The sequence below is a fragment of the Sapajus apella genome, unplaced genomic scaffold (assembly GCF_009761245.1).
Source record: "Sapajus apella isolate SASKATOON/1434 unplaced genomic scaffold, GSC_monkey_1.0 scaffold191, whole genome shotgun sequence".
In the NCBI taxonomy this organism is placed as follows: Eukaryota; Metazoa; Chordata; class Mammalia; order Primates; family Cebidae; genus Sapajus; species Sapajus apella.
This window is the reverse complement of record NW_022437131.1, coordinates 392884-407028: the sequence shown is the minus strand read 5'-3', so window position 1 is coordinate 407028 and position 14145 is coordinate 392884. Positions and strand designations below refer to the sequence as shown.

Below are 14145 nucleotides of genomic sequence, written 5' to 3'. Positions count from 1 at the left end.
TTTTATAAGTTCGTGCTTTGACGTTAAAAAGCAGGTTTACAAAAAGGCCCCTCTTGTAATATTGATGACTCTGAATTATCTCACTATGATTGCTTCTCAAATTCCCTTGAATTTATACTCATCATTGCCATATCACCATTCTTACAAAAGCGGTTTTTTTTTAAATCATACTGAGATTGTATTTATAACTTCAAAAAGCGGTTATTTTAAGGAAAAAGTTGCAGCGTGATTATAAGTAACATTCAGAATTTCATGTTATCAAGAGTTGAGCAGAGTACTAATTTTCCCTTTATAAACACATGTCTAAAACAAGAGCTTCATGCACATCCACATAGAAATTCAAACTGCCTAAGGTGCTGTTATTGACAGAAGGCATCACACACATTGCCAAGCAGCATGGTTCCCATGAGAAACTGAAAACATATTTCTCAAATCTAGAATGTGTCTTCCCATCTTCCAGATGTAACCATTCAGAGTTTTTCCTGGAGAGATTCCAGCTTGTTTCTTTTTGGTGCCTTCCTTAAGAAATTTTGCAGCTATTTCTGGTGCAGTTTTTGGGTGGGTTCTGGGGTGGGCAGACGATCTCCACTTTGCAGAGGCTGCTCCTATTGTGAGCGGAGCTGGCGGTAAGGGAGTAGGAGAGGCCTTGCATCATCCTGGCATTCAGGCCCTTGGCCATGGAGAAGGACTTGAGGTGGCTTCTTAAGGCAATGGGGAGCGGGAGCTTGTCGACCAGGTGTACAGGTGTGTAGGACACAATGGCGCGGCAGCAGAGGTCTTGCAAGCTCAGTACCTTGCTCGGCCTCCCGAGCCAATTCATCCTGTGCCGCAGCAGCACGATCCTGGCCAGCTCCGTGAAAGACTCTATGATGTTGAAATTGCACAGGGGGCTGACCTCAAAGAAGGTCACGCCCAGGCGCTCGGCGTAGGCCTGGGCCTGCTCCCTGGGCACCTGCCTCTTGAATGCCAGATGTAGGCGATTCCCCACCAGGATTTTAGGGACACCCGGGGCATGCTCATCAATCTTCTTAATCCATCGATCCATACCCTCGAACGACCAGCGGTTTGCAATGTCGTACACCAGGATCACTCCTTGGGCACCACGAGAATACGAGCGGAATATGGTACAAAATCTTCCCTGCCCCGATGTATCCCAGAGCTTCAGCTTCACCCGCTGGCCGTCCAGCAGGATGGTGGTCGTCTTGTAGTCAATCCCCCCTAGGTAGCTGTATGGGGACTCGGCTGCACCGTCCTGCAGGCTCTCCAGGATCTCGCCCTTGCCCACGTCGCTGTCACCCACCAGCAGGAACTTGAGCAGGAAGTCATAGGCTTGGTCGGGGCTGCTTGGGGTACTCATCGTGCTGGCCCCGGCCCCCTCCTGAGCCAGGCCCACGGGGTTGCGCAGAGGCAGTGCCGAGTCTGTTTTCTTGAGAAATTAACATAGAACATAAAAAATGAGATGGAGAAGTCTACAAAATAAAGTAAATGAGGTGGTGGCTTTGATGGTTTTCTTTTACAAACCCTAGGAAACTGGTTCAGCGATGGTTTTACTTTTTCTTACCCAGCAGAGTACATTTCCCTTAACATTTCCATGTGATCGTTATCATGGAACCTTGCCTTTTGGATTATGTCAAAGGAATTTCCTTTAAAGGAAAGACCAGTATGGAACAGTAAGGGGACTAAGATTGGTTGAGTACCGTATGTACCCTACACTGTGTATGACACTTAAAATATTTTGTTCTTTTGCTTTTCAGAACAATTGACTTTGGTAGCTATGATTGTTTCCATTTTACCAATGAGAAAAGGCAAACTCAGGAGTGTTAAGTGATTTTTAAAAATCTTGCTGTTAGTATAGAGATCACAGAAATCACAGTCCTGAGCCGGCGCTCTCCTCATATAATGCAGCACACATCCTTTTTACTCTGCGGCCATGCAGGGTTTAGGAATAAGCCTAACTGTCTGTGCATGTGATCCTTGACAAGCCACACGTGTTTGGGTGGGCACTGATACTTTTCTTGCTGGAGGTGGACATTTCCCATAAATATAAGAGCTGAGATCTCAGAAGAGACTAGGACATGGATTTTCCTAGAGTATCTCATAAATAATATTCACCCCACAGAGATATGTTGAAATAACACATGCATTGATCAGTGAAGGGTTTTAGGTTTAACATATGCACAGCTCCTATAGCAAAACTGACAAAATATGTATATTGTTCACAGATGAAGAAACGCAAATGGCCAATAATCACAAGAAAATACATTGTAGCTCACTAACACATTAAGGAATGCGAATGAAACCATCTAAATATCCTCTTATCACCTATCATCTGACAAAATTTAAATGTAGAAAACACTGAATAAGAATTTTTTTTAATTTGCAAAGGAAAAAGGTGAAAACTGGCTCTGTGCATGTGTGTATGTATGAGGGTAGGAGGAGGGACCAAATACATTAAGGAAACGGAAACACACTTATCATTATAAATACATTTAAATATTTTAACTACAACAGGTATAAAGATGGTTAAAGAAATGAGAATGTTCAGACACATGTAAGGGAGTTTAAATTATTGAAATCAAGCCCCAAGGGATAGATGTTTATGCATATAACGGAGGGAAAAATGTTCACCCGTACAAAATAGCCAGGTAAGAGGTTATTTGAAATAGCATTGCTGAGATCTTTTTAAAAAGGAAAAAATGAGAAACATTCCAAATACTCATCAATACAGAACAAACGTGAATAAAGAGTAAGAAAAACATTTCTAATTCTCCGTGGGCTTCAGGGCAAATGGAGAAAAAAAAACACCTTTAGATTAATTCCAGAGTTAGCTGCCGATAAGGAGGTAACAAAGTTGTCTCCCTGATTTACACAAACTCCCCTTAAGAAAGCACCCTGATTGGAATAATGATCATAATCATTGGTACCTTGAATATCACTAGGATAAAGGAGATGAAACATAGAGTGCATTTGCTTAAAGTAGTTCAGTGCAGGTTACTTTCCTACTCTCCAGCTCACCTGTCCCAAGGCCAACACCTAAGCTTCTGCCTGAGCCCACTCACTGCTTAAGGGATCAGCCAACTCATGCAGCCCAACACCCAGTCTCTTGCCATAAAGTGCAGGATTTCACCTCCTTTGTCTTCCTCATCACCCAGGGGGGTTGTGGAGTAAGGACCTGTGGGGCCACAATAACAGGAGAATGGAATCTGACCATTTCTCAAGCCATGGAAGCCCAGCTTCTAAAAAGGGGTAACTCGGGGTCCTATAGGGAGGGTGAGGGATGAAACCTCATTCCAATCCTGCCACTTACCTGGAGAGGTGACTTAGGCTCTGAAAGCCTGAGCTTGATTATCTGTGAAATAGAACGGACTGTATCATCCTTACAGCGCTGTCCCAAGGAGCAAATGAGAAAACCTGTTGAGAGTATATGGCATGAAGTGGGATTTCAATGGCCCTTTAAATGCTGAGACACAGAAGTGGGGGCTGGCTGAGCCTCTGGGCTAAGGGAGGCATTGTGAAAAGTCATTTTTCATTGTTTCCCCTAATGAGAACACAGACATCCATATAAAGAAAGCAAATCTCTCTCTGATATGCCTTGAGTTCAAAGTTTTAGAGACAGAATGTTCTCTACATTCTTGGATGTTTCATAATCTAATAAAAGCTGTTCAACATCATGCCTCTGAGCAGACCCAAATCCACTTCCCTTGCTAGAAAGAAAAAAATTGATAGGTGTAAAACAAGACTGTAAAAATATATGCTCCAGGGCATGAAACACCAGGTAGCACTGACAGGGCTGTAGAAAGGTGACAGAGAGGATAGGGGTCACAAGAGCAGTGTCTGGGCAGCTGCGTCCACAGTATCCTAAAGAACAGATGACTGAAAGGAAGGAGGTCTAGGAAGCCTGTATAGGGGCAATGGAGTCTAAATGCCCTGCTCTCTGTGAGGGACCTCTCTACAGCATGCATGGGATAGCCTATACTGAGGAGGGAAGAGATAAATCAGTGAATGTGATGTAGATTTGGAGTCCACAGGCAATGGACCAGCTTTAATACAAATATATTTTTCAAACAGAACTAGTATCATAGTTTGTGTCTCTTTGCAAAATGTCCTCCTTTTTTTTTAAGAAAAAAGAAAGAAAGAAGAACGACAAAAATGGAGATAGCTGTGATGCCTCCTGATGGCCACAACCCAGATCATAGCTTTGAGAGCCTCAGACAAGGGGCTCAAGGAAAGGGATAGGGATGTTGGAGGTGAGCTACAAATATATCAGCCAGAGTTTTCCGGAATTATTCAGCAGTCTCCCTGTACCAATTGTGTTCTGGCATATATGGAACTAAGATTGGTTCCAGCCCTTGTCTGAATTAAAGATAAAGTGGCATCTGTGAGTGTGTATTTGGAGTGATACAGCTAGACACACACACACACACACACGCGCACACACACACACACAAATACCCTGTCAATTCTTTTATTTCCTGTTTTCACTATAAAATAGAATACAATGAATGCTTTTATGCTTTTTTAGACGGTGTTTCACTCTTGTTGCTCAGGCTGGAATGCAATGGCGCGGTTCGGCTCATTGCAACCTCTGCCTCCTGGGTTCAAGCGATTCTCTTGCCTCAGCCTCCCGAGTAGCTGGGATTACAGGCATGTTCCACCACACCTGGCTAATTTTGTATTTTTTTTTTTTAGTAGAGATGGGGTTTCTCCATGTTAGTTGAAATCCTGACCTCAGGTGATCCAACTGCCTTGGCCTCCCAAAGTACTGGGATTATAGGCGTGAGCCACCTCCCCTGGCTGAATGCTTTTTCAAATCAGTAAACGTGTGCACATTACATTTGACAAACTGTTAAAAAGTATTTTGTCACAGCCATAAAAAAGAACAATATCATGTGCCTTGCAGCAACATAGATGCAGCTGGAGGCCATTATCCTAACTGAATTAACACAGGAACAGAAAACCAAATACCACGTTCTCACTTATAAGTGGAAGCTAAACATTGGGGACTCATGGACATAAAGATAGCAACAACAAACCCTGGGAACTACTGGAGGAGGGGGAAGAGGTGGGGGAAGGGTTGAAAAACTAACTGTTGTGTACTATGCTCACTACCTGGGTGATGGGATCATTCATATCCCAAACCTCAACATTCCACAACATACCCATGTAACAAACCTGCACATGTACCCCCTGGATCTAAAATAAAAGTTGACATTTAAAAGAAAAGAACATTCTGCCTCCTATAATGAAGAAACATCCCAGCTAACTTATTTTTTGGAAGATAACATTTTTTTAAAGGGTACATCGTTTTTTAAAATTCACTATGCCTCTTTCAGGTCCATTACATTGACTACAGAAAGGCATTAGAAATTTTTTTTTTTTTTGAGACAGAGTCTCACTCTGACGCCCAGGCTGGAGTACAGTGGTGCAATCTCAGCTCACTACATCCTCCACCTCTCAGGTTCAAGCAATTCTCGTGCCTCAGCGTACCAAGTACCTGGGATTACCGGCGTGCACCATCACACCTGGCTAATTGCAATATTTTTAGTAGAGATGAGTTTTCACCATGTTGGCCAGGCTGGTCTTGAACTCCTGGCCTCAGCCAGGCAGGTCATCCACCTGCCTCAGCCTCCCAAAGTGCTGGGATTTCAGGCATGAGACACTGCACCAACCAGGCATTAGAATTTAACTTTATTGCCTTGAAATTTTTAATTAAAGCGGTTTTTGTTTTGTTTGAAACAGAGTCTCGCTCTGTCACCAGGCTGGAGTGCAGTGGCACGATCTCAGCTCACTGCAACCTCTGCCTCCTGGGTTCAAGTGATTTTCCTGTCTCATCCTCCCAAGTAGCTGGGACTACAGCTGCATACCACCATGCCCAGATAATTTTTTTTTGTAGTTTTAGTAGAAACAGTGTTTCACCATGTGGGCCAGGATGGTCTCAATATCTTGACCTCTTGATTGGCCACCTGGGCCTCCCAAAGTGCTGGGATTATAAGTACCCAGCCCAAAGTTTTATACTTAATCAAGAAGAAGAAATTTTATACCATTGAAGAGACAATTCTACTTATAAGAACTCCTTTTAATAATAAAAGCAGAATTTATTAGTAAAAAAGGGAAAGAAATAGAACATATCTTCACTTCAGGAGCTTCCTTTATGCCCTTACAAGTCATTATTCTCCCAAAAGTGAACTCTACATTAACTTCTAACACTAGAGATTTGCCGGTTTATGAACTTTTCATATTTTATATGCCTGAAATTATATTTTTTTGTTTCTGCTTTCTTTTGCTTAATATTAACCTTGTGAGATATATCCATGATTTTGCATATGGAAACATTAAAATGAGCATTTCAATTATGGTAGAGTATTTTGTTTTATGAATACTACAAGTTATCTGTTGGATGATATTTGGGTTATGCCCACTGTTTGACTAATATTATAGTACTACTACATACAGATCTGTGCCTATCTTTAGTGGGTATATGTACACGATTCTGTTGAGTATATCAAAGACTGGAATTGCTGGCTCATAGGTATATATATATCTTTAGCTTTAGTAGATATTGCCAAAGGATTTCCCAAAGTGTTTTCAGCAATTTAATTTCCCTTGTAGTATATAATAGTTATACTTGCCCCTTATTCTTGTTTTTCAGTCTGTGGAGTTTTGTATCTCATGACACTTTTAATTTGCATTGTCCTAAAAACTAAAAAAGTTAAGCAGCTTTTTACACATGCAGTTGTCGTATGGAATTCTTTTTTTTTTTTTTTTTTTTTTTTTTTTTGAGACAGTCTCACTCTGTTGCCAGGCGACAGAACTGGAGTGCAGTAGCACGATCTCGGCTCACTGCAACCTCCGCCTCCTGGGTTCAAGCAATTGTCCTGCCTCAGCCTCCCAAGTAGCTAGGACTACAGGCGCACACCACCACGCCCAGCTAATTTTTGTATGTTTAGTAGAGACAGGGTTTCACCATGTTGGCCAGGATGGTCTCCATCCCTTGACCTTGTGGTCCACCTGCCTCAGCCTCCCAAAGTGCTGGGATTACAGGCATGAGCCACCGCAACTGGCCTGTCGTATGGAATTCTTATCTTGTAAAGTGCCTGTTTACTTCTTTTGCTTATTTGCTACTTTTCTCCTTGTTTTCAAAAAATTGAATCACTGTATATATAAAATCTTTCACTCTGTATTTCAGTGTTTTCTTTCTTAAGGGTATATTTTGAAAGGCAGAGTCTTTATTTATAATGCATCTCAAGTTATTATTTTTTTTCCTTTTGGATTAACAGTTTTTGTCTAGTGATTAAGAAATATTTGGCTGGGCGCAGTGGCTCATGCCTGTAATCCCAGCATTTTGGGAGGCTGAGGCAGGTGGAACACTTGAGGTTGAGAGTTCAAGACCAGCCTGATCAACATGGAGAAACCCCATCTCTGCTAAAAATACAAAATTAGCCAGGTGTGGTGGTGCATGCCTGTAATTCCAGCTACTTGGGAGGCTGAGACAGGAGAATGGCTTGAACCTGGGAGGCGGAGGTTGTGGTGAGCTGAGATGGCGCCATTGCACTCCAGCCTGGGCAACAAAAGTGAAACTCTGTCTGAAAAAAAAAAAGAGAGAGAGAAAGAAATATTTGCCACCCCAACTACATAAAAGTATTTTCCTGATTATAGGTTATTCTTTTATGTTTGCATTTAGATTGACAATCTACCTGATATCAATTTTTGTACATATCTAATTCAGCTAGCATACTTAAAATATCATCCTCCTCCCTTCACTGCACTGTCACCTGTGTCATAAGTGAAAATGACAGCATATGGATTAGGTCTATTTCTTGACTCTAAGTTCATTGGCCTGTTTTTTCTGTCCTTATACCAATTCTACATTCTCTTAATTACAATAGCTTGTTTTTTTAGATCTCAAAAAAAAATTCCTTTGAATAGCTTCAGGAGTACAAGTGGTTTTGGTTATATGGATCAACTGTATGGTAGTAAAGTCTGGACTTTCAGTGTACCCTTCACCCAAATAGTTTACATTGTACCCAGTAGGTGATTTTTCATCCCTTACTCCCCTTCCACCTCCCGCTTCTGAGTTCCCAGTGTTCATTATTAATTACAATAGCTTTATATTTTAATCTTAGTTTGTAATAAAATGTTTGAACTTTGTCATTTTCCACAAAGGTTTTAAAAAACTGACATGCCTTTTTTTAAAAAAGTAAATATGTTTTAAGTCCTTGGGGAATAAAATTTAAATCTAAATAGATCTGTTTAAAACATAATCCAACATATTTTATGATGAATGAATAGATCATTGCCAATTCTTTATTTACCAGTTAAAATTTTAAAAACCCTGAACTCTTTATTTTGTGTGTTCAGATATTCACTAAAATATTTCCATTTTCAAATATGAAACTTCAAAAACCATACAAGAATATATTCACAAATTAAATTTAGACTCTACCTCTCACTGGCCCAACTCCCGCCCCTTGACCTCAAGGGGTCTGGTGTCCCTAGGATAGTGCATACTCTCCAGATGTGTCCCTGTAGGTGAGGTGCACATCAACACATTCACATTCACACACAGTCTTCTCCAAAAGCGCAATCACAGTCTTGTCATTATAAATTCTCAGGATTTAAAAATATTTGCATCTCATTTGTTCTTGTGGTTTCTGTATTTTTAAAATTTTATTTCTTCTTAAAAACAAAACAAAACAGGATACATGTGCAGAACATGCAGGTTTGTTACATTGGTATATGTGCGCCAGGGTGGTTTGCTGCACCTATTGACCCATCCTCTAAGTTCCCTCCCCTCACCCCTTACCCCCCACGCCCCACCCCTCACCACCTCCTGGTGAGTATTGTTCCCCTCTTTGTATCAATGTGTTCTCAGTGTTCAACTCCCACTTATGAGTGAGAACATGTGGTGTTTGGTTTTCTGTTCCTGTGTTAGTTTGCTGAGGATGATGGCTTCCAGCTTTATCCATGTCCCTGCAAAGGACATAATCTGATTCCTTTTTATGGCTGCAGGTTTTTATATTTGTAATGTTTATTGTTCATGTATGTACTTATTTGAATTTTCTGTTGAAATCATTGCCAACTGTTTTGTTACCAAGTATGTTTCACAAATCATGGGTACTAACCCAATATCTGAGATGTAGTTTACAAATGTTTTCTCCCTTGTTTTAATACAGTCTTTAGTGTTTCTTTTTCCCTTTGGAAAGTGTTTTGAATTTCACTAAAAACTATGCAGGTCATAATTTATAAAGACAAAAACATTAAAAAACACCTGCAGAGCAGATACTGCCAGCATTGAAGGAGATTACAGCACTCAGAGTTCTGGAGGCATCGAGACAAAATGAAAATAACAACCAAAATAAAACCTTAAGTAATTCCAAAGTTAGCTGCTGATCAGGAGATTAAAAAGTTGTCTTTCTGAATTACATAAACTCTCCTTAAACTTAGTTTCCTGATTTGAATAATTATCAGAATGACGGGTATCTTTTTTTTTTTTTTAAGACAGAGTTTTGTTCTTCTTGCCCAGGCTGGTGTGCAGTGGTACAATCTCGGCTCACCGCAACCTCTGCCTCCCAGATTCAAGGGATTCTCCAGGTTCAAGGGATTCTCCTGCCTCAGCCTCCTGAGTAGCTGGGATCAGACACGTGTGCCACCATGCCCAGCTAATTTTGTATTTTTAGTAGTGACAGGGTTTCACCATGTTGCCTAGGCTGGTCTCAAACTCCTGACCTCAGGTGATCCACCCGCCTTGGCCTCCCAAAGTGCTGGGATTACAAGTGTGAGCCACCATGCTTGGCCATGATGACGGGGATCTTAAATGGTTGTTAGGGTAAAAGCAGATGAAATATAGAGTGCATTTGCTTACAGTCGTTCAGTACATGTTACTTTCCTTCTCTCCAGCTCACCTGTCCCAAGGCCAACACCTGAGCTTCTGTCTGAGCCCACTCACTCCAAATCAAATTTAAACTGCACCTCTCACTGGCCCAACTCCCACTCCTTGACCCCAAGGGGTCTGTTGTCCCCAGGATAGTGCACGCTCAGACCTACAGGTTTTTGTAATTTTTAATGTTTATTGTTCATGTATATACTTATTTGAATTTTCTGTTGAAATCATTGCCAATTGTTTTGTTACCAAGTATGTTTCACAAATCATGGATGCTTATATCTGTGATGTAATGTACAACTGTTTCCTCCCTTGATTTAATACAGTCCTTAGTGGGGTTTTTACACACTAGGTCTACACCCACGTCTCTTGGCACAAAGCACAGGATTTCACCTCCTCTGTCTTCCTCATCACCCAGAGGGGTTGTAGAATAAGGACCTGTGGGGCCACAATAGCAGGCGAGTGGAATCTGACCATTTCTCAAGCCCCGGAAGCCCATCTGCTAAAAGGGAGGTGCTCAGAGTCCTCTAGGGAGGGTGAGAGATGGAACCTCATTCCAATCCTGCCACTTACCTGGGAAGGTAACTTAGGTTCTGAAAGCCTGAGCTTGGTCATCTGTGAAATGGGACTGACCATGCCACACTTACAGAGCTGTGTGAGGGGTTAATGAGAAAACCTTCCCAGAGAATATGACATGAGATGGGACTTTAATGGTCCTTTAAATGTTGGAGCACAGCAGCAGTGGTTGGCTGAGCCTCAGGGCTTAGGTAGTCATTACAAAAAATCATTTTTCATTGTTTCTCCAGATGGGAACACAGACATCCAGACAAAAGAAGCAAATCTCTCTGATATGCCTTCAGTTTAAAGTTTGAGAAACAGAATGTTCTCTACATTCTTTAGTGTTTCATAGTCTCATAAATACTCTTCAGCATCATGCCTATCAGCAGACCCAAATCCACTTCCCCATGGTGGTAAGACTGGCGTGTTTGTGAACTCACCTGGTGAGATCCACGACAGATTGCATCAGGGACACAAGGGGCATTGATTGTCTAATGAGTGTTCCAGCACTGCTTAGTATGTGTGTGTGCATATATACACACACACATATAGATATGAATATTCTGGACATATCCTGCAGTCACCTGTGCAGGGTCCTCAGATCATACATAATTCAGCCACATCACATCAAAATTTCAATGACCTGCTGCCTATCTGAGAGACAAAAATCCAGGAATTACTAGCATTTCTGTAACACACAATTGTTCATTCTGTTATTAGGTAATAACTAAATATGTATTGAGCTCAGAAAGCATACTAGTTCATTGGAGGTGTCTCATTAACTCTAAAGTGGAAACAAGAGAGCAAGAAGGGAAGTGAATATATGGGCAACTTCATAGGTTAAGTCTGAGATGAGATGGCTTCTTCACATTAACTTTTAAACTTGCTCAAATTTCAAGGAACTGAAGTTTTTAAAAAACCTCTTTGGATCCCTCATCACCAAAGTGATGAGAGAGAGAGAGACTGACTCTCTCTCTCTGTCTCTCTCTCTCTCTCTCTCTGCCCCCCTCTTTTTCTGTCTCTTCTTTCCCCTCTCTGTCCATCCCCCATTCCCCTCCTTCCCTCCTTCCCTTCCTCTTTCTCTCTCTTTTTCCCTTCAAAGTCAAGAAAAAGAGTTTTCTGCATTTCCTGTTGACATTCTTCACTTCCCACTGACTCCTTATCCCACTGCACTATGGTTTCTGTCCCCAGAATTATGATGTAGATGCTCTCCAAGGTCGCACTCCACCTGTTTTTCATCATGACCAGTTTTTTGTATAAATGTATTAACATATGAAATATTCCTGTCACTCAGGCTGGAGTGCAGTGGTGCAATCTCAGCTCACTGCAACCTCCATATCCAGGGTTCAAGAGATTCTCCTGCCTCAGCCTCCTGAGTAGCTGGGATTACAGGCGCTTGCCACCATACCTGGTTAATTTTTGTATTTTTAATAGAGATGGGGTTTCACCATGTTGGTCAGGCTGGTCTTGAACTCCTGACCTCGTGATCCTCCCACCTTGGCCTCCCAAAGTGCTAAGATTACAGGTTTGAGCCACTGTGCCAGCTGAAATATTCCTTTTAATGAGCTCCTAAAATATCCATGTTTGCACAGTTGCATCTTTCTCCTAACAACAGAGATTTCACAATTTCTTAGACTCCGGAGCAAGATGTACTGGACATAAATCCAACTTGTCGCACTCCCTAACTGTGTGGTCTCAGGCAAAGTACTGGACATAAATCCAAGTTGTCACACTCCCTAACTGTGTGGTCTCAGGCAAAGTACTTATTATTTCTGTCCCTCAATTTTTCATCTATGAAATGGAGATTAGCCACAGTATCTACCTTGTGCGGGAACTACGAGCACCAAATGACTCAATACCTAAAAATCACAACCTATTTTAGCCATTTTTATTTCATTTTCTCCATCTTTATTGGCCATTAGTATCTCTACTATCCCTACAGTGCAGCTTGATATTTACTCACATCAATGACTTTTGATGTATGTTGTTTATGAGACAAGCAGGTTACAAAAGAGTAAATAAGATGCAATTAAGTAAGTAGGATGAAACTTTGTTTTTCACAAATAAATATATAAATGCATGCAGTTCTGCTTAAATATATAAATACCTGAATAAAGAAACTTAGAAAAGAATTTATACAGATAAACACATTAGTAGGGCTTGTCTTTGAGTGCTCTGTTTCGGAGTAGTGCTATTTATTTCCTCTTCTATGCTATCTATTTTTAACTATAATAAACAGCTATTGCTTTTGCAATTATATAAAAATAATAAAATGGCAGTGAAACTTAAGCATTGTCAGCCCAAAGCACAGGAAAGACACTGATATTTAGAATGAAGAATGTTCCTGAGACTCAGAAAGGGGGAAAATATATTGTGGGAACCTCATCTACATTATAACAGGTATATTTTCCCCAAATTCCAACTCATGCTGATAATTATCAATACTTTACTTTTTTCCTAGTTAATTGGGAAAAATCAAGGTACTATCATGTAGTTGTATTTCATTCCCCTAAAAGATACATTGAGGTACTAACCCCAGATACCTGTGAATGTGACCTTATTTTAAAAATAGAGTCTTTGCAGATGTGATCAAGATGAGATTATTACAGAGGACTCTAATCCAATATGACTTGTGGTCCTATAAGATAATGAAAATGCCATTAAAGACAGACACACAGGGAGAGCAACATGTGGTGACAGAGGAAGAGATTGGAGTGATTTCTCTGCAAGGAAGCAACATCAAGGATCTATGGCCATCACCAGAGACTCTATGGAACAGGAAAGGAAAGATTCTTGCCTTAAACCAAAAAGGAGCAAAGCCACTCTGACACCTGGATTTCAGACTGATATTCCTTGAGTTTGATGTTTTGTAGACAGATTATTGACATTCTTGGGTGTTTCAAATGTGTTGCATCCAGAACTGTGAGAGACTGAATTTCTGTTGTGTTAAGCCAGAAGTTTGTGGTACTTTATACAGTAGCCATAGGAAACTAATACAGAGCCTTAGTTTTGGTTAGATTTTGGTTTTTTTGTTTTTGTTTTTGTTTTTTTGCTGCACCCTGCTCAACAGTAAGGCTGGAGGTCTAACAAGTAGGAGTAGCACATGCTGGTTAAATTTACTCAGGAGCCACACAGCCTGCGTTCAAATCTCAGCCTCACAACCTGCTTGCTAACCCTGCCCTTGTATGTACCCCAGTTCTCTTATGTTTAAAGTTGGCAGCAACCACTCCTCTTCATAGATGGTGGTGAGGATTAAAGTATACATTTAGAATTATAGCAGTGTCAGGAACTGAGAAATATCACAATAAATATTAACCATTTCTATCATTATTTTATATACAAATTGACCAGTACTGTTTCTATTGCCATTTTTATGATAATGTGGATTTTAATTTATTAGCATGGGTTGAACTTCTATATATATTTGTCATAAAAAAGCAGTTTACAAAGCTAAAAGTAGGATACTATTTTATTTCTGTTCATAAGTATATAGTTATAGTTGCATAATATAATTCCTGAAAAAAATTTAAATGTTGACAGTGCTTATCCATGCATAATAAAATTTTAAGGATTTTTTTTTAAATTGTACTTGAGGTTCTGTGGTACATTTGCAGATAATGCAGGATTGTTGCATAATTTTAAGAAAATTTTTAAAGATTTTATTCCCTTCAGGTCTTTTCCATTTTTATCTACAAGAAAAGTGTCTT

At 40.5% G+C, this 14145-nt stretch overlaps 1 protein-coding gene across 2 annotated transcripts in view; it reads right to left on the bottom strand.

Annotated features, from left to right (window-relative positions):
* Positions 1 to 349: 349 nt before the first annotated feature.
* The window catches only part of LOC116543604 (ras-related protein Rab-40A-like), a 37562-nt gene continuing 23766 nt past the window's right edge, over positions 350 to 14145 (bottom strand). The window contains exons 5-6 of one of the 2 annotated variants that reach the window (XM_032269274.1): positions 13270 to 13358; positions 350 to 1426 (exon numbers count right to left, since the gene is read on the bottom strand). In XM_032269274.1, the coding sequence (XP_032125165.1) occupies positions 521 to 1426; positions 13270 to 13358 (995 nt within the window). In that variant the 3' untranslated portion in view covers positions 350 to 520. Of the gene's footprint in view, positions 1427 to 7546; positions 7584 to 13269; positions 13359 to 14145 lie in introns of those variants that run through there. The other variant, XR_004265631.1, reaches the window with a different exon arrangement.